A 26628-nucleotide genomic window follows, 5' to 3' on the forward strand; every position below is an offset into this window, starting at 1 on the left:
CGTGAGCCTAGCGTAGCCTATGAAGGGAGGCTGTAGCCTTCCGGTAGAACTCGAAGTCCTCTATTCTTCGAGTTCCAAACTCCGGTATGGAGATGAGACCATCTTGGAAGGGGGCGTATGATGCTACTCTCCAAGGATTGTTCATGGAGAAAGCGGGCAGCGAGTCATGCGGGGGAAGCTGAGATCCGCTAGTGTTGGAGGTTGAGGGAGAGGCAAGAGGGGCTTCTCTTAGACCGGCTATAATAGTGTCCTGAGAAGTGATCCTGTCCGACAGGCGGGATATCATATGTTCCATACTCGTCTTAAGGGAGCCCACTAGGTCGCCCACCTGTTGCAACAGGCCAGCATTGGTGTCCAAAGCCGGAGCTGCTGCGGAGGTGGAGGGGAGACTCTGAATAGGCACCAAAGGTAGTGGAACTGGTGATACTGCCGGGGTGCGGGATTTCTCCTTAGGTTTACTCTTTGAGGACTTTGAGCCGGAGCTAGACCCTTTAGACCTGTCTGGGCCTGGGATTACGAGCCGGAGACTTGCGCGAGGAAGAAGACGAGGACGTCTTCTTCGAAGACGATGACGTCTTAGTCAAGGTCATATGTTTGGACTTGATCTTAGGTCTAACCGAAGCCTCTGGAGGAGTATATAAACTCATCACCCGTAAAGCCTTGGAAGGATGGAGAGGTTGCAGGGTAGAAGCACGTCACTCCCAAGGGAGACCCTTGGGTACCTGCATTACTTACCTCGGCCAACAGGTCGTCTATACCTACCATAGTTCAACATTTATATCCAGGGTTTGCGACATCCGGTGGAGATATCCTGGTCTTGTTCTGTTAAGGAGGCCGCCAGTTGTTGTTGGATAAAGGCAATAGAGGGGTCCGCCTCTACCGGGTCGACGTACCCAGTCGCCTTGCCTCCGGGAAAGATTAACAGAGCTAATCGCTTCTCCAGTATGTAGGGCTGACCCTTGGCGGCGTTCTTGCCAAAACCTCCGACCCAGGCCCGCAGGGTAGCCAATGCCGTATCTCTTACTGCCGGAGCCTGTAAGAGAGGGTATATTTTTAGATTTAAGAATCACTTAAAACTAAAACTTAGAATATAACTTAAACTAGATGCCTTAAGTTAAAGTAAATAACGTAAACTTAAGTACTAAAAGAAGCGAGCAGCATGCGGAGATGGAATACTTACGCCTTCCAAAAGCTGGCTCACCAGATCGTAACATATGGTACATCTCATGGTACCTGACCTGGATGTCCCCGTGCGGAGTCGCGCATGGAGCATGGGACCGGCAAACTTCGTGTCCACAGGGGTCCTGAAGTGTAGCGGAACATCCGGATGCTCACAGTTGGTGGCCTGTAAGTGGGAATACACATGAGTATCTTAAAGGGGGAACACTTACAGACTAAGGACAAAGAACTCCGTTACATGCCGGAGCTCGGAAAAAATTTGGGCATAACCCCTCCTGCATTGCCTGAATAGGCTATATCCCGGAGAGATCCGGTAAAATGAAAGGGAGGGGTAGGGATGGTTTAAGAAACTTAAGATAAACTTAAAGATAACTTAACCTGCATGCAATGTCATGCAATGAACCGGACTAGGTCCAGTGAAGCGGAGTGTAGTAACTCAGCAATACGGTACGGGTTAGTAAAGACCTACTGTATGCTCCGGTCCACTACGGTGGACTATACCCTTTCCGCTGGATACCAGGGCTCCGATAGGGAGGAGCTCTAGTAAGGAGGAAGGGCGAGATGACATACAGACTCGAGCTAGCCCGGAGCGGCAAGGAAGTAACGGAGGGGGGGAAGGCCAGGGCCCCCCACAACGTACCACCCGGCCGAGCCGAGAAGCGGAGAGGTCGGAACCAGTCAGGGACTGTCGGACTCCCAGGTCCCTCCGGTGGAGGGGAGAGGGGGAGCCAGGCTCGGGCATGCGGGGCGAGCAAGGACAGACCGACCCACCCCCACCCGACTCTATGGGAGAGCGGGAGAGGAGGACTGGCAGGCGTCTGGCTGACTCGTGATCACGTAGTGACCACGAGGCGGTAAACTAAGATACGGTAACCAAGCTAGGCCAACCAACTGATCAGAGAGAAGCTATCGGGAAGCAACCTGAACTGAAAAGCGGTAGCATATAGGCCCATAGGGCTAAACCAACTGATCAGAGAGAAGCTATGTGGAAGCGACCGAACTGATCAACGGTAGACTAGGCTCTACGAGCCGGGACCTAGGCTAAGCCAGACGCTAACTAACCTCACAGTGACAAAACATATAAATATATAATAAAATGAAAGAAAGAAGGTAAAAAAGCAGGAGAAAAAATCCAGGAGTGTGCGACTAGCCCGAAGGCGAGTCTACCACTCAAAGCTAGTCAGGGGCCGATACTAAGAACCTGGACTAGGGTCTGGATAGAAAAAGCCTACATAAGGTGAAATACTACATGTATGACAACCTGAGTAGACCTAACGACGCGGATAATCAAAATAGAGCGTAATAATAGGGATGTTCTAGGTATGGGAGACCAAGAACGAACCCAACATGCGGCAGGACCATGCTGCCATGCTTCCAGCCCCCGAGAACGTATTTGTACCTAAAAAACGGCAAATACTGTCTCGGGGACGGAAAAAACTCGCTAACCGTAAATACTGAGTACTTAACTTAGCTGCTGCAATAGCTGCACGCTCCATATCGAAAATCCGAAGAAAGGGCACAAAAATCACAGAGAGAAAAATAACACGTGTGACTCGTGTGAGCTAACTGAAAAGGATGGCCACCAGAGGCGCAGCAGTCGCGAGCGTGGGATGGAGTAGTAGTAGTACGAGCTGCTCTCTCTGTGGGACGGCTCCCCTCTTGGAGGGTTTTGTAGTGGGAGATTTCTATTGGCATTTGGCTCGTGGTAGTGGTCTCACTCGCCTAGTGTTCATACCGACACCCTCCTAGAGGGTGAGCGAGTCAGTTATACTGACCTTTTTCTTTATTTTATTTATTCTCTGGTATGTGTTAGTACATTTACCCTAGAAATAATAGATTAAAGGATATTTCGCGCAAGCGACACGAGCTGAGCCCAGAAATGCATATTTACAGGTATCTGTGAGTGAAAATTCTCAACAATATTTGATTATGAATACTCATTTTTAAAAATTTAAATAAAGAATGGCAAAATTTTTGTATACCTATAGACGTACAGTACAGTCTTCTACTGGCTGCTCCCCAGCTGAATTATTGTTTGGAAGGAAATTTAAGGGTCTATTAGATGTTATAATGCCTAAACAAAGAGATGAGTGTTATGTTCATGAGTCTAAATTCAGAGTTGGCGATGCAGTATATGCCAAGAATTTTGGTAAAGGACCAGATGGGTGGAAGCTAAGATTATCAAAGTTTCTTGGTGAAAGAAATTATTTGGTTTCTGTAGAGGTTAATGGTATTTTGACTTGGAAGCGTCACCTTTCACAGTTATTTGAGAGAAAAATGTATAATACTAGAGTAACTGATGAACCGTCACTATTAGAAGATACAATGATTCCTTATGTTCCTGTAGTTTCTTCTCCCCGCAATGTACAAGGATTAGAAGAAACAATAACACTATTCAGAACTCGGGTATGATTTGTAATCCCAATGTAGAAGTAGTAGGATCAGAGAACAGTAATTGTGATACTGGTGCCATTGTAAGAAAATCTACCAGAGTAAGTAAGAAACCTAGGAGACTCATTGAACAAATTTAAATTTTTGTCTGTTTTAACCTAAGGGGGGAGGAGTGTAATGTATTGAGAAACACTACTCTCTCATTCTACTATGTTGAACCTTCTGGGAGTTGTTGTAGAAATCTCCCGCCATCCACGAACTGGGAAGCCAGCATAAGCATGGGTCTCCTTACTTTTGTAATTGATATACCATAATAAAGTACGTGAATGACCACCCTGTCTTCTTAGGACCTAAGTACTAAAGGACGAGAATGCAGCAGGCGGAGCTCTGAGAGCCACGATTCTTTCTATGGATCAGAAGATTCGTCAGTTGGAAGGTAAGGAGAGTGTTAGTGATCAGTGCAGTGTCCCCAGTTGTGTAGGAGGGTGCGTCTGACGGTCTCCTTAGTGCCTCTAGGCCTAGACCTCTTCCAGACCCAGTTTCCAGTGGAGTAGGAAAGTCGAAAGCCGCAAGAGGGCTAGGGAGAACCCCCACCGGTCAGGCGTCCCCTCGGCAGATCCTGAAGTACGCTCCCAGGCAGCCTCGGATCGCTACAAGAAGAGCTCCTACGCCATTGCTTCTCCTCTTCGTCTTCTCCCTCTCTGAAGAGAGGTTGGAACTCCCCGGATGCGTCGCGCCCGTTGAAGAGGGCTTGGAAGGCTCCCTGCAGTCCTTTGGCTTCTAGTCCGGAGGTTTTCCCGGAAGAATCGTCGGTGGAGGCGAAGAAACCCAAGAAATCCTGTGATCGTTCTTCTTCTCGCGCTCCTCGCTCTGCGCCTGCGTCCGAGGAAGAACAACAAGATTCTCCTACGAGAGTACTCGCGGGACTTCAAGCTCAGATCACGGCGCTAGCAGTTCTCTAGCAGTTAGATCACGTAGGAAGAAGGACGTTTCTCTTCCGATCAAGAGATCTAGGCGCCGCTCTTCAGAGGATCGTTCTCCTCTTTTAGGCGTTCTCCTTCATATGGGGAGGTTTCATATGAACGTAGGGGCTCACGTGAGCGCCCTCGCTATCCTGGCTCTCTTTCGACTTCAAGGCGCCAAACATCGGTAGGACGCTCTATGGAGAAAGAAGTTTTTTCTCCAGATTGGATTCCCGCTTCCGGTAAGCGCACGGCACCTGCTTATCACGCTATTTCTTCAACTCCCTCGTGTGGGACTTCTCCTCAGCAGCCTCAAGATCCTAGAAGGCCGCCCTTATGCAAGTAGGCGTTCTTCTTCCAGATGTCCGCTCTCCTTGAGTGTCGGATCGGGACTTCTCTCCTTACAGGTGTCAAGAGTCTGATAGGAGCGTGTGCATGATAGACGGCCTGCTGTTAGCCGCTCCCCGCAAGGTAGGCGCCAAGAGCCTACTGCACATCGATCTCCTAGTAGGTGCTAGTCTCTTTTAAGGCGTCATACTCCTGATTATTCTCCTCGGGGCAGACAACAAGAGTCTTTCAAGCGCCCTTCTCCGTGTAGGCGCTCTCCCGCTTCTAGGCGCACTACTCCTGACCGTTCGTCTCTTGGTAGGCACCAGGAATCTCGGAAGCGCCCTTCGCCAGGTAGGCGCTCGTTAGCTTTGAAGCGCCCTTCTCCTGAATGTTACCCTCTTGTTAGAAGTCAAGAGTCTCGCAAGCAGCCTTCTCCTAGTAGGCGCATTTCGCCTGCCAGTCGAACTTCCGTTGATCGTACTCAACTGGACAGGTATGGAGAGCCGTTCAAGCGCTCGGCTCCCGATAGGCGCTCTTCTCCTGGCAGCCGCTCGCCTCAGGATAGACGCAAAGAGTCTAGCAGGCGCTCGCCTCCTCGTAAGCGCCCTGTGGATGTTTCCAAAGGATTCTCGGAGTAGGAGCCCTACCTCTCCTTCTGCTGAGGTTCTGTCTACCTCGAAGAGGGAGTCTCATCGTAGACAACCCAGAATCTTCTCATCGTTCTCCAGTGGATGTGAACTCTTCTAAGAGAGGGCGTTCTCCAACCTCTCGCTCAACTCCTACTAGGATCCCTTCGTCACCTAAGGATCTTACGTGCTCGCCTCGACAAGACGTCCTAGAAGGTTCGGATGAGGAACCGAACACTTCTGCTGCTGTGTCTTCTTACAAGAAGCTTACAGAGCTACTTTTGCAAGTTTTTGGGGATTCCCTTACTCCTACGGCTCGTCCTTCTCCTCACTCACTTTTTTCAACGGCGAAGACAGCGAAGAGTTCTTCTTGTGTGAGGATGAAGCCAACTCTTTCAATGAAGAAGGCACTGAGGAGTTTTGGTTCCTGGATGGCTTCCAAAGAAGAAGCGGGGAAAACGATGTTCGCTTTTCCTCCTTCGAAGTTATCAGGACGCGCTGGTTTCTGGTACGAAACAGGAGAGTCCTTAGGATTGGGTCTACCGTCTTCGGCTGATTCGGATTTTTCGGCGCTGGTAGATTCGACAAGGAGAGCTGCCCTTAACTCTGCTAAGACGACTTGGGCAATGAATGAACTGGATCACATGCTAAAGGCATGTTTAGAGTGCTGGAAGTATTTAACTTCCTTGATTGGTCGTTGGGGGTCCTAGCCAAGAAAATTGAAGTGCCAGAGTCATTTTCGCCAGAAGATCTCATGTGTGTCTTGTCTTGTATGGACAAGTCGGTAAGAGACGGAGCGAGTGAAATCGCCTCCCTGTATGGGGCCGGGATCGTGAAGAAGAGGTCTGTTTATTGTTCCTTCTTAACGAAGTCTGTCTCCCATGCCCAGAGGTCTTCTTTGCTGTTTGCTCCCCTGTCTGCTCAGTTGTTCCCTAAACATCTAGTGCAGGACATTTCGGGATCGCTTTCGGCCAAAGCCACCCAGGACCTTTTGGCACAGTCGGCAAGAAAACCTCGCCCTTCCTTCCCTACCAAGGCTAAGAAGAAAAGTCAAGTGTCGAGAACCCTTTCGAGGGCGTCTTCCTCAAGAACCTCTACGTTTAGAGGTCGTAGACCTTCAAGAAGGGGTAAGACTTTCGCCAAGTCTGTTAAAGCCCCCAAATAACTTGCAAGTCCTTCAAACAACGGTGGGCGCCAGACTCTTAGAGTTTGCAGAAGTCTGGCCCAAAAAGGGTTCGGATCCTTGGACCCTTTCTATTTTGAGGAGAGGTTACCTCATCCCTTTCGTCGAAAGAACCTCCCTTGACGACCCATCCCAAGGGAACTGACGGCCAGTAACAGAGGACCCCATCATGAATCAAGCTCTCCATCTAGCAGTAGATCAAGATGCTGGAGAAGGGGCTATCGAACTAGTGACAGACCATCGTTCATCGGGCTTCTACAACCGCCTTTTCCTAGTTCCGAAGTCCTCAGGGGTGGGATGGAGACCGGTGTTGGACGTAAGCGCCCTGAACTTCTTCGTAGAAAAGAATAAGTTCACGATGGAAACGCCTTCATCAGTGCTGGACAGCACTTCGTCCAGGGGACTGGATGGTTTTCCTTGGATTTACAAGATGCTTACTTCCACGTAACGATCCATCCTTCCTCGAGGAAGTTTCTCAGATTCATGTTGGGTGGGGGGAAATTTTTCAGTTCAGGGGTCTGTGTTTCGGCCTCTCGACGGCCCCTCAAGTGTTCACGGGGATTTTGAGGAATGTGGCTCAATGGCTTCATTGAAAGGGGGGTGAGGATATCCATGTACCTCGACGATTGGCTAATCAGGGCCAATTCATAAGATCGTTGTTTGAAGGACTTACAAGTAACTCTAGAATTGATGAAGGCGTTGGGACTTCTCGTCATTTCAAGAAGTCGTCACTAATTCCCGAGCAAGAGTGTGTGTATCTCGGGATACAGATGAACTCTCTGAGTTTTCGGGCTTTTCCCTCTCAGGAAAGGATAGCCCGAGGATTCGAGAGAGTAACAACCCTTCTTAGGGAAAGAAGTATGCACAGTGAGGGAGTGGATGAGTCTGCTGGGGACGCTCTCCTCGCTGGAGCAATTCGTTTTCTCTAGGAATGTTGCACCTGAGACCGGTCCAATTCTTTCTTCATCGGAATTGGAGTCGTCGTTCTCAGGATTTGACGTTCTCCCTGTCGTTATCCCAGGACGTCAACGAAAACTCTATGTTGGTGGACAGATCCCAACCTCTTTGCGAAGGGACTGTCTCTTCAATCCCAGACCCCCAACCTGGTGTTGTTCTCCGACGCGTCGGACACGGGTAGGGGCAACTCTGGGAACCAGCGAGTGTCAGGTACCTGGGTGGGGACCAGGTAGCCTGGCACATCAACAGAAAGGAGTTGATGGCTGTGTGGTTGGCTCTGAAGGCTTTCGAGCCCAAAGTCAGAAGATCGGTAGGTGCAAGTCAACGCGGACAACACTACAGCTCTGGCATATATCAGGAACGGGGGGGACGCATTCCTTCTCCCTGTACGAGACAGCAAGAGACCTTCTTCTGTGGGCAGAAGAAAGGGGAATCAAGCTTCTCACCAGGTTCGTGCAGGGAGAAAGGAACTGTGAAGAGCAGATCTCCTCAGCAGAAAGATCAGTCCTTCCCACAGAGTGGACCCTTCATCTGGATGTATGCCAGAGCCTGTGGAAGTTATGGGGCAGGCCACACATAGACCTCTTTGCCACGTCAAGAACAAGAGGCTGGATCCTTACTGCTCTCTGATATCGGATCCAGAGGCATTAGCAGTAGATGCTCTTTTCTAGACTGGAGCGGACTCGACGTCTACGCGTTTCCCCCCTTCAAGATCCTGGGGCTAACCATCAAGAAGTTCGTAGAGTCCGATTCAACAAGAATGACCTTAATCGCTCCCTTTTGGCCGGCCCAAGAATGGTTCACAGAGGTACTGGAATGGTTGGTGGACCTTCCAAGATCGCTCCCGCTAAGGAGCGATCTACTCAGACAACCCCAACTTCGACAGGTACCACAAAAATCTCCTCGCTCTCAGTCTGACTGGCTTCAGACTGTCCAAAGTTTGGTCAGAGCGAAAGGCTTTTTCAGCAACAGCTGCTAAAGCAATCGCAAGAGAGGAGATCTTCCACCTTGCGTTGTATACCAGTCAAAGTGGGATGTCTTCAGACGTTGGTGCAAGAGGAAGAACATTTCCTCTTCCAGTACCTCGTGACACAAATTGCGGATTTCTTTCTTTTCCTCAAAGAAGAATGTCATCTTGTTGTGTCAACTATTAAGGGATACCGCAGTATGTTGGCGGCGGTATATTTCGTCATAGAGGCTTAAATATATCAGATGATAAGACCTGCATGATCTTATTAGATCATTTGAAATCATTAAGCGTCCTCATGTGGTACCGAACTGGAATCTAGACGTAGTTCTACAATTCCTTGGATCGTCTAGATTCGAACCTCCTGGCTTAGCCTCTTTCAAGGATCTGACGAAGAAGGCTATCTTCCTTTTGGCCCTAGCTACAGCTAAGAGAGTGAGTGAGCTCCAAGCTATTGAGGGGAATGTAGGGTTTAAGGAAGATTCTATGGTGTGTTCGTTTCTTCCAAGTTTCCTTGCAAAGAATGAAAACCCATCACGCCCTTGGCCCAGGAGCTTTGAAGTTCGTAGTTTATCTTTTCTAGTAGGGAAGAGCCTGAAAGAACTCTTTGCCCTATGAGAATTATGAAGTATTTCCTTAAGAGGAAGGAACAACTTAAGGCTAATCTAGATGTGCTTTGGTGCTCCGTAAAGGACCCCCACTCGGCCCATGTCGAAGAATGCTCTTTCCTTTTTCTGAGAAGCCTTATTACAGAGGCACATGTTTGCCTGTAAGAAGAACAGTTGAGACTACTGAAAGTGAAAGCTCACGAGGTGAGAGCCTTGCAACTTCGCTTGCATTCAGAAAAAATATGTCTGTGCGGAACTTGATGGAGGCGACTTTTGGAGATGCCAATCGGTTTTTCGCAAACCACTACGTACGTGATGTAAAAATCACATATGATAAATGCTTCGCCTTGGGTCCTTTCGTATCGGCGGATTCGGTGCTGGGGTAGGGAGCTGAAACTTATCCTGTGTAAAATTTTTTATATGTTACCCTATATTTTATATTGGTGTTTTTTTGTTGTCTGAAGAGGTTGCAGGAGGCACCTCATTTTTGTCATAATATTAACCCTTTGTATTTTGGTTAGGTGGTCTGGTGGGTTTTGGCTCCTTGCAGAGGTAGTGGTAAGGATCTGTTAGTAAGCGGACAAGGTCCCTCTAACAGGATCCGACTTGGATTCTACCACAATAGGGAATCACATATCCCAGTGGTAGATCCGAGAGTCTTTCAGCATCAGGTCACGTCCTAGCTGTAGCTCTCCAGGCAATGCAGACTCAGAGACAGTATCTATGAAGTCTTCATCCTGAAAAGGTGAGAACCAAGGTTTTTATATCCTACAACATTAGTTGTTTCCCGTCTTACCTGTATTATTTAGCTGTCTCTTACCCTCCACCAAGGGTGCCAATCAGCTAAGTATATATCTGTCAGGGAAGTTCATGTACAAAAATGATATTGTTAAACTACAATAAAGGGATTTTGACGAAGGAAAAATCTATTTCTGGGTGATTGGCTCGTGTCGCCCTATGAAAGTATCCTTAATATCATTCTTTCTAGGTAAAATTAGCCTAAAATTACCAGAGAAAAACAAAATTAAGAAAATGTCAGTAAAACTGACTCGCTCACTCTTAAAAAGAAGTGTCGGTATGATATAGGGGCGAGTGTGGAACACTACCACGAGCCAAACACCAATTAGAACTTCCTATCAGAATCCCCCCAAGAGAGAGCTGATACCAACGGGCGATGCAGCCTCTACTACTACTACTAGAGGACGCCACGGACAGCAGCGCCCCTAGCGGACATCCTTAATTAAAACAGTTAAATACATCTTGTCCTGCAAGGGGGGGAAACAAACCAAAAAGGGGGGGTTTCATAGGGCGACACGAGCCAATCACCAGAAATAGATTTTTCCTTCGTCAAAATCCCTTTTCTGGGCTCAGCTCGTGTCGGCCTATGAAAGAGTACCAGAGAAACAGACAAGATGGGAAAAAAGGGAACAATGAAAAACAGTTTAAAATGATGGATATAATATAAGTAAATCAATTACAGCATACAAATTAAGCACTTAAACTAACTTATATTAAACAGTAAAATAATAGAATGTTAGTAATCTTAAAGTACTTAAATGGTAATTACAGCAAATTACAGAGATGCATGTAAAATAAGGAAAAAGGAGATTTACTTAACAAAATTACAAAATATACAAACTCATGTGTCCTACCCTAGCATAAAAATAAGGGTAGTACACTGAAATCCATCATCAATACAAATATTCCAGAAATATATACAAACACATTGTGACTGAAGTTCATCATAATACAAAATGGTGAATATATACAAACATATTGTGTCCTACCCTAGCATAAAAATAAGGGTAGGTACACTGAAGTACATTATCAGTACAGTGTGGATGTCCCTAGCAAAAAAATAAGGGACAATCCACTATATACAACGGCTAAGGCTATGATGTTTGAGTAGCCTGACGATAGGGTGAGGCATGTTGGCTGATATAGGTAGAAAGGAGACCTGGATCTATACTACAACTACTAAACAGTATCAGGGGAAACTATGTTTCCCGCTGCTACTGCTGAAAACTTTAAAGATTCCAAGGACTTTAAATAATGCCGTTTAAAAGACTGTCGGGGATTTCCATCCAGTATAACTTTCTAAGATCCTCAAAGTTCATATGTTGGAAATAATTAATTGAGGTGGCTACTCCCCTGATATCATGTGCTTTTGGAAATGACTCAGGGTTGGCTTGTTTAATGAAGTAAAGGATTTGCTGTCTAATACCTTTAACTGATAAAGTACCACCTTTTTCTCTCATGAAGAGAGCACCTGAGGATCTAGAAGAAGTACGAGATAGAAAGGCTCTAAGAGTTGATACTGGGCAGAGAGAAGGATCCTGTGAAGTGGGATAACCTTCCAAGGCGCCCAACCTTGCAAGAGGATCTTCATTTTTAGCTAAAAGCTACGATCCGGAGCAAGTAGAACTTCTCCTGATGGGAGAATTCCACATGACCCGCATCCCTGGATAGAGCCGACAGTTCTGAAATTCTAGCTCCTGAGGCTAGGCTTAATAAGAATAATGTCTTCCTCAGGAGCATTGTGAATGTACAAGATGAGTTGTCAGTATCTGAAGCTAGTTTGAGGACATCATTTAAGAACCATGAAACTGTAGTAGGCCTCTGGGAAGGTCTAAGTCTAGCACATGCTTTAGGGATAGATGTGAAATAAGATTCAGTCAAATCTATCTGAAAACTACTTGAAAGATTTTCTTCAAAGCCGATTTATGAGTAGTAATCGTGCTAGCTGCTAAACCTTTTTTCAAATAAGGATCTGAAAAAGGATATAGCCAATTAACTGTCATGGTTTGTAGTGTTCGATTCTCTCAAGAAAGATGCTAATTTTTTAACAGCTGAGTCATATTGTCTAATGGTTGACTCTCTCTTATCTGATTCTAGGAAGAGAATATTCTGTGGATCAATGTCAGCATCTTATTAGCCGCAAACTTCATGAAGTCCATAAAGTTAGGGTCTGGAGAGTTCCTGAGGAAGCGAAACACAGTCCTCATTTGTACTGATTGTGATAGTTTGGGATTGGGGATCCGTTGAGGTCGGAGACCCATTCCAAAGAAGAGGATACCAGTTGCTCTTGGGCCAGTCCGGTGCAATCAGAGCTACTATCCCTTTGAAAGACCTTAGTTTGTCTAGGACTTTCAAGAGAAGATTCACTGGAGGAAAAACATAAATTCTCCTCCACTGATTCCAATCCAACGACAGGGCGTCCGTGGCATAAGCCAGAGGGTCCAGGTTGGGGGCCACATAGCAAGGGAGCTTGTGGTTCGCTTGTGAGGCGAAGAGATCCACTTGGAGACCTGGGACTCTCCGGCTTACCCACTGGAATGACCCGACGTCCAGAGACCACTCTGATTCCAGAGGAATGACCGGGACAGGGCGTCTGCTATCACATTTCTTACTCCTGCCAGGTGAGTGGCAGTACAGATGCCATTTGTGTTTGTTTGCTAATGCAAAGATGGCTATCATGACATGGTTCACATGCTTGGATTTGGACCCTCCTCTGTTGATGCAATGAACTACCACTGCACTGTCCAAAACTAGCCTTAGATGAGACTTCTTCGGGGGAAGCAGTCTCTTCAGAGTAAGAATACTGCCATTGCTTCCAACACGTTTATGTGGAGCTGGCGAAATTGAACTGACCAACGTCCCCTGAACCTGTTTGAACTGAGAGTATCCCCCCCCCACCCGGACAGGGATGCATCCGTGTGAATGGTTAGCACTGGGAGGGGATATTGAAGGGGTACTTTCTTGGCTAAGTTCTTTACTTTTGACCAAGGCCGTAGTTGGTTGCGGAGGATCTGTGGAATTACTGACAACTTGTCTCGATATTTGGAGTTTGCTTTTGACCGCCAAATTCGATTTATATCTTTCAGCCTTGCTTTCATTTCGAAGGATATCTGTTACCGAGCAAACTGAAGAGACCCTAGGATTCTCTCCTGGTTTCTTCTTGACGTTTGTCTGCATTTGAGGAATTGCCTGACAGATTTTGCTATTTCCTTCCGTTTGACCACTGGAATTGATAGATTGTGGGAAGACAAATCCCATTGGATTCCTAGCCACTGAAAACGAGATTCCGGAGTAAGTCTGGATTTCGTTTTGTTTATCTGGAACCCCAGATGTTCCAGAAAGTGAACTACCTTTTTGGTAGCTTTGAGACATTCCTCGACTGTTGGTGCCCAGATCAAACCAATCGTCGAGGTATGCCGCTACCATGATTCCCTGAGCTCTCAATTGTTGTACAACCACTTCTGCTATCTTTGTGAATACCCTTGGGGGCTACTTCAGACCGAAGGGCATCACTTTGAATGAGAATGTCTGATTTCCTAGCCTGAATCCTAGGAATGGGCGGAAGTGCCTGGCTATAGGGATATGATAGTATGCGTCTGTAAGATCGATGGAGCATGTGACGGCTCCACGCGGAAGTAAGGTCCTTACTTGCGAGAGGGTAAGCATCTTGAACTTGTCGCAGCGAATGAAAGAGTTTTAGCTTTGACAAGTCTAAGATTACCCTTCTTTTTTTGTTGAGCCTTTCTTTGGCACGCTGAATAAGCGACCTTGAAATTTTAGATGTTTGACTCTCGCAATAGCTCCTTTCTGAAGGAGTTCTTCCGCGTAATCTATCAATTCCTTTGACGGTACCTGATGAAATGATTTGATTGGAGGAGGATCTTTGATCCAACTCCAGCCTAATCCTTTGGACACTATGCTCTGTGCCCAATTGCTGAACCCCCACCTGTGGCGGAAGAGGAACAGCCTCCCTCCTACCTGGGGAGCCTCATTGCTGATGGGCGGGTTGGCCACCACGCCCTCCTCTGAACTGTCTACTCCTCGTACCCCTTCCTGCGCCACGCTGACGAAAAGTAACCTCTCGCCCTACCTCTCGGTTGAGAGTAGCCTTGAGCCTCATAAGCAGGGTTGAAGGCCGGCGAGATAGCGTAGGAAGTGGATGGTTGAGATTGCTGGGGCACCAGGAGGAAAGGTTGTTCTGCTTAGAGGTGGAAGGTTGTCCCTGTTGGGTAACTGGGACTGCCTGCACAAATTGCTGCTGTTGCTGGAGTTTTTTATATGGCTGGAACCTCTTACCAGCCTTCTTTGGTTTCTTGCCAGCAGTGGGAACGGATTCCTGTTTCCTCTTTGAGGAAATACCCCACCTAGCTCTAAGGCTCTGGTTGAGTTCTAGCAGCTTCGTGGTGTACCTCGTTCACCGCGGACTCTGGGAAGAGATCCGCTCCCCACATGCTTGCAGCCAGAGTCTATTAGGCTCATGCCTGATGGTGCACTCTTGTAGGACATGCTTCCGGCAGTTCCTCCTAGCCTGGAAGAAGTCAAAAGCGTCCGTTAGAACCGTCTGAAACTGAGATTTCGCCAGAATCTTGAACAGCGGTTCCGTAGCGTAAGAAAGAGCAGCCATTTCTGTGATGATGAGGGAATTGAGGGACCTGCCAAACCTTGTTCGCGCATCGAACTCTGCCTGGATTAGGGAATCCGGCAGCCTAGGTAGTTTCTCACCGAACTGGTCCATGGCGCAGTCCGGCTTGAGTTTACCCAGCGTGAACGTAGCTGGCAAGTTTTCCCACAATTTCTCCAAGGCCGGGAAGAGCGGAGAAGTAGACTCCGCCTCCCTCAACTGTGGAATGGGCTCATCCTTGAGGACTGCCTGAAGGGACTTCTCCACTAATTTCGTGGCGAACGGAAGAGAAACCTCCTCTTCCGTCGCGAAAATAGTGAAGGGACTCTTGTAGGCCTGGAGTTTAGTGTTAGTACACTCCCAGTCCTCAAGGCAGTGAACCCATTCCCGCTGGGCGTGATCTCTACTATAAAGGACTGACTCCTTAGAGATTTTGTCTTCTCTCGTCAGAGCCGTTGGCGTCAGCCTAGCATACCCGATGAAAGGCTGCGTCAGACCCGGAGGGTAGAACTCGAAGTCCTCAATCCTTCGAGTTCCACACTCCGAGATAGAGATCATTCCGTCTTTGAATGGAGCGTAGGCAGCTACTCTCCATGGGTTCTCCATAGAGAAAGCTGGCAAGGAGTCATATGGCGGGAGTTGAAGAATCCCCGTGCTAGATGCTGGGGAGACTGGGGGAGGAGCCTGAGCTAGCCCAGCTACTCGGTCCTCATTTTCTCTCATTCTGTTAGAGAGATCCTGGATTGACTGTCCAGATTGAGACAGACTGTTTGATAACTGCGCAAACATCTGCTCGAACCGCGTTCCCAGTGCGGAGATTTGTGAGCCTACTAGCACGCCCACCTGTTCCATCACCCCTGCTGAGAAAGTAGAGGGATCAAAGGTGCTGGTGCTTGCTACCCCTACCGGCATAGCCGGAGTGGAAGCAGTGGAGGCGGGAGAAGGCAGTGACTCGGCGGGAGCGCGAGCCTTCTCCTTCGAAGCCTTGCTTCTGGAGCTCTTTGATTGAGAAGAGCTCGGCTTTGCCTTCACCGCATCGGCATAGGAAGTCGACGACTTCCTAGCCGAAGAAGACGAAGACGACTTCCTAGAAGTCGACTTAGATAGAGTCTTCGGTTCTCTCTTTCCCTTCTCCTTAGGAGGTACAGAGAGAGCGGGAGAGCGAATAGGGATCTCAGATCCCGCAAAGCCTTGGAATGAAGCGGAAGAAGAGGGGACAGGAGAAATCCAGGAGCGTCCAAGGAAAGACCTTGGGGCGCCCGACATACCTACCTCAACCAACAAATCCTCCCCCCCTACCGCCATAGGTTCAAGGTTAAGGTCCAGGGCAGCGACGTCCGGGACCGACTCCTGGGAGGCTACGACCCCAAATGATTGCTGGAGGTCTTGCTGGATGGAGGCTATCAGCGGGGCAGCGGACAAGGGGTCAACGTAACCCGTCGACTTGCCCGCGGGAAGATCTGGACGGCAGCTTCCTGTCCCAAAATGTAGGGCTGGCCCTTGGCGGGCGTTCTTCCCGAAGCCGCCCACCCACAGCTTTCAGGGTGGCGAGGGCGACTTCCCTCACACCCCACCCCGGTAGCCGTGAACAGAGGGGGGAAAGGTAAAGGTGAGATTAGCTGCCAGTTGTGGAACGGGGGTTAACAAACTTACGACTAGAAGTTGTTAGTAAAATAATAAGTAAGCCTATAATGGACTTACCCCATCTCCCAGCTGACCGACCAGGTCGTAGCAGATGGCGCAGGCTTCAGGGTGGTCCAGACGATCGTCTCGTTGAACGACGTGGCACAGGGTGCGTGAGACCTGCATTCATCATGTCCACAGGGGTCGAACAGCGTCCGCGTTACAGGCTGGGACCTGGCAGTTGGTAGCCTGTAAGTGAAAAAGTACATGAGTACCAAGTAAACACTTACAGCCTAACATGCTCCGCTGGTGCCGGAGCGATAAAGTTAGATAAAACCAGAGCCCCGCCAAAATACGTGTGGTAACCAGGTTGGTATATAGGCTATGGCTCCGCCGATGGCGGAGGCACAAAAAGCAACCAACTAGGAGTGGTGGTAATGGAAACCACGACGGAAAATGGCGGGGATGGTTGATAAAATAATAATAATAACACACAATTCATTGTAAAATATTGTATAATTAGGGTATATCCTAAAATAACCAATAAAATAAAACAATAATAAAACCTCTCTACGCCCGTCTACTAGAGTGGCGTAGGTAAGGGGTAAGCTCCCTTCCGGTAGCGGGGGAGATATTATAGGATATAGTAGGCAAGCAACCGACCACAGTCGTAGTCCCACCCACCCCGCCCGCTAGCGGAGCCAGTAACCTATAACCAAAGGTGCCCCGGCTGCGACGGAAGGCTCCTTTCGTATCGTAACGGGAGGTGGCTGAGCAACTGGGGAGGGGGTGGGGGGAGGAAGGTCTCGGCGAAACACGGCGGGAGCGAGAGGAGGGAGGGATGGCCTACTCCTCCCCGCCTCACCAACTACCCGCATGGAGACCCGGTACCTCATAGTGGTCGCCCTATACCCCCCCGCGCTGGGAGGAACCCTGGTCACCTCCGAAAGGATGAGAGAAGGTGATGAGGTTGACATAACAACCAAGGGGTCCCCCAGCTCCTCCCTATATCAGAAAGGGAGGGAAGGGGCAGGGTAAGGTGCTATGGAACACGTGACCGCAAGTGTCCTAGGCCGCGAGCAACACAACCGTGGTAGGGCCACGTGAACCAAGCTGTACCAAAACAGCGGAACAAGCACTAGGCTAGCCTAACACCCTAAATAAATAAATAAATATATATCGAAAGGTGGAAAAGACACTTTTTAGTAAATAGAAAGAAGCCCAGGAGAGGCAGACTGTTCTCCCAAGAAACAGAAGCCTACTCGGAGCCAGCGATAGCCGATGTAGAGCAAGAGCCGGGATGCTGGGCCGGAAAATTAATAATAGCCCTAAATACCAAGCTAAGAGAATGGTAGGAGGGCTGAACTAGCTAAAACTCGATGTAAAACAATGAATGTGATAAAGTAAGCCCATAAGTATAAGAAGTCCCAGTATGGAGGACCGGGAATTCTCACTAGGCGGCATGGCCGCTACGAGACAACCGGGAACCGTATATGACCTATTAAGAGGAAAATACTGGTACCCGGAAGATAAAACTGTGGTAAAATATTACTTATGAGTTACTTAACTTAGCCGTGGCAATTGCGAGCGTTCCATCGTAGATAGTACGGATAAAATCCAATAAAGCACGAGCACAAGAAAATGGCGACTTGTCGCTAGCACTAAAATTAAGGATGTCCGCTAGGGGCGCTGCTGTCCGTGGCGTCCTCTAGTAGTAGTAGTAGAGGCTGCATCGCCCGTTGGTATCAGCTCTCTCTTGGGGGGATTCTGATAGGAAGTTCTAATTGGTGTTTGGCTCGTGGTAGTGTTCCACACTCGCCCCTATATCATACCGACACTTCTTTTTAAGAGTGAGCGAGTCAGTTTTACTGACATTTTCTTAATTTTGTTTTTCTCTGGTAATTTTTAGGCTAATTTTACCTAGAAAGAATGATATTAGGATACTTTCATAGGCCGACACGAGCTGAGCCCAGAAAAGTTTTGTACATACTTACCTGGCAGATATATACGATTAATGGCCCACCCAGCCTCCCCTCAGGAGACAGGTGGAAGAGAAAATCTGACAAGCAAACGGGAGTGGTTCGTACATCCGCCACCCACGGCGGGTAAGGTAGACCACCTGACCTACCTGTCGCGTGTGCCGCGAGATTTTGAAATTCTGTCGGGAACGTCGGAGACTATAGCTAAGTATATATCTGCCAGGTAAGTATGTACAAAACTTTATTGTAGTTTAACAATATCATTTTCTTCCTGAAATATGCAAAAATTATATTCTGTTATTGTACAAATGTCCCTTTACTGTATATTAAAACTTTTAGATCTGTGTATTTTAATTACAGGACAGTTCACTTACATTGTAGGCACATTCTAACACACCAACACACAAAAATTTCTTCATTGTAATTCAAGGTACATAATTTACTGCCGTCCGATATTGGCCTTGAAAACTAATGGGAAAACTGTGTAAAGGTAACAAATGTTCAGTCTACCTTAGTCTTTCACTAACAATTACATATTTGCAAAGTTTACTGTCAATAAATCACTCTGCAGTAAGAAATAAAAGTATTAAATTAAAGAGTCCAAAAAAGAAAGATTAAAAGATTTTTCCTTCTCTTTTTCTCTCTTTCAGACATACAATCTTAACACTCATCTTACCCCAGATCTTTGATCTTGATGAGCTTGTCTTCAGGGCTATAAAGAATCAATGAAATAATGGTGTTATCTACAGTGTCAAGGAAATGACACTGCAGAAAGAAAAAAATGAGGAAGGCTAATTATTGATGTCTTCTGAATAGACAACAGATGGGGGTTCATCAAAGCTTTCTCTGAAATTGCTTCATCACTAATTTTCTTTTACATTTTGCTGTTTTTAAAACAGCAATGAAACTAGACCTTATTTTCCTCTCTTTACCTTGAATAGTGCAGATGCTCAATTCATTTACCCATAAAGCACCCAACTTCTAAAGACTTGCTATCTTTCCACAAATCTAAAATATTAATTTGATCATTTTTGGTTTAAGAGGATTACGTACCATCAATTTTTACCTCACATAATAGGCACCATTTTCTTTTGGAATAAAAATGTTCCCAAATTAAAGGCAGGGAAAGAACAGAGGATGATTCACATTATAGTACACACAAACAGCTGGACCATGTGGCTGGATCTAGGATTGTGGGTTCACTGTGATACAGCTTCCAGAATCAGCTGAGCTATGAAATGTGCATGCAATAAATTCGAAATAAAAAAAATTATTTTGATATTTTTATTCATTATTTTATTATATTTTAGGGGATGGTGTGTTGAGTCTGTGCAAAAGAAAACTGTTGTTAAGGTTGTTGTTACTGAACTCAGAAATGCATTTCAAGATGATCACTTTATTACAACTGTCCTGACAGACATTCAAGTGATATTTTCATGTTATTTATTCAATGTTTTGCAGGTGAGCATTTGTGACATAAACTGCTGCTGTGATGGGGATTGTGATGCAGAAGATAAAAAGATATTTTCTCACTGCCAGGAGAGACCACAGCCTGTGTTGGGTATGTCTTGTTATTTTTTAAGCCTATATAAGTATTTGAATTCTAAAGATTTGTTAGCGATAGTCAAAAGTGCATGTAGGAAGCGTTAGGTAATGCAATGCTCTGTTAACTTTTGAACATGCCCATTTGCAGAGAACCTTGATACAGATTTTGAGTGCAGAGTAATTCAAATAGATTTTAGTGCTGCTTTTTATTTAGTAAATCACACGGCACACCATTTTATAATGATACAACAATTGTGGTTAAAAAAAAGTCCCACTTGTGTAAATGAAGCTGCCTTTAGTCTCAATCAGGTACATGGACAGGATTAGTAAACGTAGTTACGTGGTATGCAGCTGAACTCTGGTAAAACAAAAACACACTTGATTAGCAGATTCTGTACAGATTTTCCACCTCATCCTCCCCTTCAGGTGGATGGGACTCTGCTGAATGAGTCTGAAGCTTGAGCTATTCCAGGTGTAATTTTAGATTCACATCTTACTTTTGAGAAACATCTATTGAAAGTGTCAGAAAATCTTGCACAAAAGTTAGATACTGTTTGTAAGGCCTCATATATTTATAACAGTGATAAAATAAGTGCAACCATTTTAGGTCATTTGTCTCTCCTTTACTAGAATACTGTTCTCCGGTGTGGATGTCTGCTTCTGCCAGAGATTTGTCTGTTTTTGATAGAGTTGGTTTGTGGTGGTAGGTGTCTGTTTCCTAATACTAAAGTTATGGCTTGGACCATTGATGGATGGTCTCTTGATTGTCAATTTTTTACATTCACTATTGATCCCTGATCCCCTTTTCTTGCCAAGAGCAACCAGATTTGCTGAACAGCAGCACCAATGTACAGAAAATATGCCTCACTGTCAAACTTCTCAGTTCCAGAAGTCTTTCACTCCTTTCACTATTGGACTATGGAACAGTCTCCCAGAGGATTTTGTGCAATTAGGACTTAGAAAGTTCAGGTGAAGATGCAACATAATTCTTCTTGTATTTTGATTATTTACTTATCTCTTTTACATTTTTTTCTGGCTCAGCTCGTGTCGGCCTATGAAAGTATCCTTAATATCATTCTTCTAGGTAAAATTAGCCTAAAATTACCAGAGAAAAACAAAATTAAGAAATGTCAGTAAAACTGACTCGCTCACTCTTAAAAAGAAGTGTCGGTATGATATAGGGGCGAGTGTGGAACACTACCACGAGACAACACCAATTAGAACTTCCTATCAGAATCCCCCCAAGAGAGAGCTGATACCCAACGGGCGGATGCAGCCTCTACTACTATACTAGAGGACGCCACGGACAGCAGCGCCCCTAGCGGTCATCCTTAATTTTTAGCGCCAGCGACAAGTCGCCATTTTCTTGTGCTTGTGCTTTTCTTGCGATTTATCCGCACCTTCATCATGGAACGCTCTGCAATTGCCACGGCTAAGTTAAGTAACTCATAAGTAACATTTTACCGTATTTTTGTCTTCCGGGTACCAGTATTTTCCTTTTTATAGGTCATATACGGTTCCCCGGTTGTCTCGTGGCGGCCATGCGCCTCGTAAGAATTCCCGGTCCTCCATACTGGGACTTCTTATGCTTATGGGCTTACTTTATCACATTCATTGTTTACATCGAGTTTTAGCTAGTTCACAGCCCTCCTACCATTCTCTTAGCTTGGTATTTAGGGCTATTATTTATTTTTATTTTCAGCCCAGCATCCCGCTCTTGCTCTACATCGGCTATCGCTGGCTCCGAGTAGGCTCCTGTTTCTCGGAACAGTCTGCCTCCTCCTGGGCTTCTTTCTCTTTTACTAAAAGTGTCTCTTCCACCTTTCGATGTATTTTTATTATTTAGGGTGTTAGGCTAGCCTAGGTGCTTGTTCCACATATTGGTACAGCTTGGTTCACGTGGCCCTACCACGGTTGTGTTGCTCGCGGCCTAGGCCACTTGCGGTCACGTGTCCTATAGCACCTTACCCTGCCCCTTCCCCTTCCCTCCCTCTCTGATGTAGGGAGGGGCTGGGGGACCCCTTGGTTTGTTATAACAACCTCATCGCCTTCTCTCACTCTCTCGGAGTGACCGGGGGGGTGTCCCCCCAGCAGGGGTATAGGGCGACCACTATGAGGTACCGGGTCTCCATGCGGGTAGTTGGTGAGGCGGGGAGGAGTAGGCCATCCCTCCCTCCCTTTTTCTCGCTCCCGCCGTGTTTCGCCGGGACCATTCCCTCCCCCCCCTCCCCCATTTGCTCAGGCCACCCCTCCCTCCAGATACGTAAGGAGCCTTCCGTCGCAGCCGGGGCCCCTTTGGTTATAGGATATTGGCTCCGCTAGCGGGCAGGTGGGCCGCTATGAGTGGTCGGTTTGCTTGCCTACTATATCCTTATATCTCTCCCCCGCTACGGAAGGGAGCTTACCCTTACCTACGCACTCTTTCTAGTAGACGGGCGGAGAGAAGTTGTTTTAATTTTGTTATTTTAAGGATATATACCCTAATTATAAATATTTTTACAATGATTTTGTGTGTTATATTTTTTTATCAACCTCCCCCGCCATTGTCCGTCGTGGTTTCCATTACCAACCACTCCTAGTTGGTTGATTCTTGTGCCTCCGCCATTGGCGGAGCCATAGCCTATCTTCCAACCTGGTTACCACACGTATTTTAGCGGGCTCTGGTTTTATCTAACTTTATCGCTCCGGCACCAGCGGAGGGCATATTTTAGCCTTAGGCTTTAAGTGTTTGCTCCTTGTACTCATGTACTTTTTCACTTACAGGCTACCAACTGCCAGGTCCCAGCCTGTAATGCGACGCTCTGGGACGACCCCTGTGGACATGACGATGGGCAGGTCTCACGCCCCGTGTGCCACGTCGTACAATGAGACGATCGTCTGGCACCCCGAAGCCTGCGCTATATGCTACGACCTGGTCAGTCAGCTGGGAGATGGGGTATGTCCATTATAGACTTACTTATTGATTTTACTAACAACTTCTAGTCGTAAGTTTGTTAACCTGTCCCACAATTGGTAGCTAATCTCACCTTTCTTTCAGGCTAGCGGTGTGAGGGAAGTCGCCCTCGCCACCCTGAAAGCGTGGGTGGGCGGCTTTGGGAAAAACGCCGCCAAGGGCCAGCCCTACATTTTAGATAGGAAGCTGGCCATCCAGATCTTCCCCGCGGGCCAAGTCGGACGGGCTAAACGTCGATCCCTTGTCCCTGCCCTGCCCCATTGATAGCCGCCATCCAGCAAGACCTCCAGCAATCGTTTGGGGTCGTAGCCTCCCAGGAGTCGGTTCCGGACGTCGCTGCCCTGGACCTGAACCTGAACCTTGAGCCAATGGCGGTAGTTAGCGAGGATTTGTTGGTTGAGGTAGGTTTGTCGGGCGCCCAAGGTCTTTCCTTGGGTTGGTGCTCCTGGATCTTCTCCTGTCCCTTCTTCTTCCGCCTCTTTCCAAGGCTTTGCGGGATCCGAGATCCCTAGCCGCCCTCCCGCTCTCTCTGTACCTCCTAAGGAGAAGGGAAAGAGAGAACCGAAGACCTTATCTAGTCGACTTCCTAGAAAGTCGTCTTCGTCTTCTTCGGCCAGGAAGTCGTCGACTTCATATGCTGATGCGGTGAAGGCAAAGCCGAGCTCTTCCCAGTCGAAGAGCTCCAGAAGCAAGGCTTCGAAGGAGAAGGCTCGCGCTACCACCGACCGTCACTGCCTTCTCCCGCCTCCGCGGCCTGCCTCCTCTCCGGCTATGCCGGCAGGGGTGGCAAGCACCAGCACCTGCGTTCCCTCTTCTGTCTCACCAGGGGTGATGGAACAGGTAGGGGGTGCTGGTAGGTTCCCAAATTTCAGCATTGGGAACACGTTTTGAGCAGATGTTCGCGCAATTATCGAACAGTCTGTCTCAAACTGGGGACAGTCTATCCAGGACCTCTCTAATAGAATGAGAGAGAATGAGGACCGAGTGGCTGGGCTAACTCAGGCTCCTCCCCCAGTCTCCCCTGCATCTAGCACGGGATTCTCCAACTTCCGCCTTACGACTCCTTGCCAGCTTTCTCTATGGAGAATCCATGGAGAGTAGCGGCCTACGCTCCTTTTAAGGACGGGATGATTTCGATCCCGGAGTTTGGTACTCGAAGGATTGAGGACTTCGAGTTCTACCCTCCGGGTCTGACGCAGCCTTTCATCGGGTATGCTAGGCTGACGCCAACGGCTCTCACGAGAGAGGACAAGATCTCGAAGGAGTCAGTTCTCTACAGTAGAGATCACGCCCAGCGAGAATGGGTTCAATGCCTTGAGGACTGGGAGTGTACTAACACTAAACTCCAGGCCTACAAGAGTCCCTTCCCTATTTTTCGCGACGGAGAGGAGGTCTCTCTTCCGTTCGCCACGAAATTGTGGAGAAGGCTCTTCAGGCAGTCCTCAAGGATGAGCCCATTCCACAGTTGAGGGAGTCGGAGTCTACTTCTCCACTCTTCCCCGCCTTCGGAGAGTGTGGGAAAACCTGCCAGCTACATTCCACGCTGGGTAAACTCAAGCCGGACTGCGCCATGGACCAGTTCGGTGAGAAATTACCTAGGCTGCCGGATTCCCTAATCCAGGCAGAGTTCGATGCGCGAACTAGGTTTGGCAGGTCCCTCAACTCTCTCATCGTTACGGAAATGGCTGCTCTTTCCTACGCTACGGAACCGCTGTTCAAGATTCTGGCGAAATCTCAGTTTCAGACGGTTCTGTCAGACGCTTTTGACTTCTTCCAGGCCAGGAGGAACTGCCGGAAGCATGTCCTTCAAGAGTGTACAATCAGGCATGAGCCTAATAGACTCTTGGCTGCGAGCATGTGGGGAGCGGATCTCTTCCAGAGTCCGCAGTGAACGAGGTCCACCACGAAGCTGCTAGACTCAACCAGAGCCTTAGAGCTAGGTGGGGTATTTCCTCTAAAAGGAAACAGGAATCCGTTCCCACTGCTGGCAAGAAACCAAAGAAGGCTGGTAAGAGGTTCCAGCCTTATAAAAAAAACTTCAACATCAGCAGCAGTTTGTGCAGGCAGTCCAGTTACCCAACAGGGACAACCTTCCACATCTAAACAGAACCAACCTTTCCTCCTGGTGCCCCAGCAATCTCAACCATCTACTTCCTACGCTATCTCGCCGCCTTTAACCTGCTTATGAGGCTCAAGGCTACTCTCAACCGAGGGGTAGGGCGAGAGGTTACTTTCGTCAGCGTGGCGCAGGAAGGGGCACAGAGTAGGCAGTTCAGAGGAGGGCGTGGTGGCCAACCCGCCCATCAGCAATGAGGCTCCCCAGGTAGGAGGGAGGCTGTTCCTCTTCCGCCACAGGTGGGGGTTCAGCAATTGGGCACAGAGCATAGTGTCCAAAGGATTAGGCTGGAGTTGGATCAAAGATCCCCCTCCAATCAATCATTTCATCAGGTACCGTCAAAGGAATTGATAGATTACGCGGAAGAACTCCTTCAGAAAGGAGCTATTGCGAGAGTCAAACATCTAAAATTTCAAGGGCGCTTATTCAGCGTGCCAAAGAAAGGCTCAACCAAAAGAATGGTAATCTTAGACTTGTCAAAGCTAAACTCTTTCATTCGCTGCGACAAGTTCAAGATGCTTACCCTCTCGCAAGTAAGGACCCTACTTCCGCGTGGAGCCGTCACATGCTCCATCGATCTTACAGACGCATACTATCATATCCCTATAGCCAGGCACTTCCTGCCCATTCCTAGGATTCAGGCTAGGAAAATCAGACATTCTCATTCAAAGTGATGCCCTTCGGTCTGAATGTAGCCCCCAGGGTATTCACAAAGATAGCAGAAGTGGTTTGTACAACAATTGAGAGCTCAGGGAATCATGGTAGCGGCATACCTCGACGATTGGTTGATCTGGGCACCAACAGTCGAGGAATGTCTCGAAGCTACCAAAAAGGTAGTTCACTTTCTGGAACATCTGGGGTTCCAGATAAACAAAACGAAATCCAGACTTACTCCGGAATCTCATTTTCAGTGGCTAGGAATCCAATGGGATTTTGTCTTCCCACAATCTATCAATTCCAGTGGCCAAACGGAAGGAAATAGCAAAATCTGTCAGGCAATTCCTCAAAATGCAAACAGACATCAAGAAGAAACCAGGAGAGAATCCTAGGTCTCTTCAGTTTGCTTCGGTAACAGATATCCTTCTGAAAGCAAGGCTGAAAGATATAAATCGAATTTGGCGGTCAAGAGCAAACTCCAAATATCGAGACAAGTTGTCAGTAATTCCACAGATCCTCCGCAACCAACTACGGCCTTGGTCAAAAGTAAGAACTTAGCCAAGAAGGTACCCCTTCAAAATCCCCTCCCAGTGTTAACCATTCACACGGATGCTTCCCTGTCCGGGTGGGGGGGATACTCTCAGTTCAAACAGGTTCAGGGGACTTGGTCAGTTCAATTTCGCCAGCTCCACATAAACGTGTTGGAAGCAATGGCAGTATTTCTTACTCTGAAAGAGACTGCTTCCCCCGAAGAAGTCTCATCTAAGGCTAGTTTTGGACAGTGCAGTGGTAGTTCATTGCATCAACAGAGGAGGGTCCAAATCCAAGCTGTGAACCATGTCATGATAGCCATCTTTGCATTAGCAAACAAACACAAATGGCATCTGTCTGCCACTCACCTGGCAGGAGTAAGAAATGTGATAGCAGACGCCCTGTCCCGGTCAGTTCCTCTGGAATCAGAGTGGTCTCTGGACGTCGGGTCATTCCAGTGGGTAAGCCGGAGAGTCCCAGGTCTCCAAGTGGATCTCTTCGCCTCACAAGCGAACCACAAGCTCCCTTGCTATGTGGCCCCCAACCTGGACTCTGGCTTATGCCACGGACGCCCTGTCGTTAGATTGGAATCAGTGGAGGAG

General features: G+C 47.6%; 1 protein-coding gene across 1 annotated transcript in view; it reads left to right on the forward strand.

The window, feature by feature from the left end:
• The first annotated feature begins 3587 nt into the window (after positions 1-3587).
• The window catches only part of LOC135207607 (tectonic-3-like), a 118965-nt gene continuing 95924 nt past the window's right edge, over positions 3588-26628 (forward strand). Inside the window, 3 exon segments of the mRNA XM_064239476.1 lie at positions 3588-3671; positions 3918-4006; positions 19535-19785. Of these exon segments, the coding sequence (XP_064095546.1) occupies positions 3588-3671; positions 3918-4006; positions 19535-19785 (424 nt within the window).

Source organism: Macrobrachium nipponense, chromosome 32 (assembly GCF_015104395.2).
Source record: "Macrobrachium nipponense isolate FS-2020 chromosome 32, ASM1510439v2, whole genome shotgun sequence".
In the NCBI taxonomy this organism is placed as follows: Eukaryota; Metazoa; Arthropoda; class Malacostraca; order Decapoda; family Palaemonidae; genus Macrobrachium; species Macrobrachium nipponense.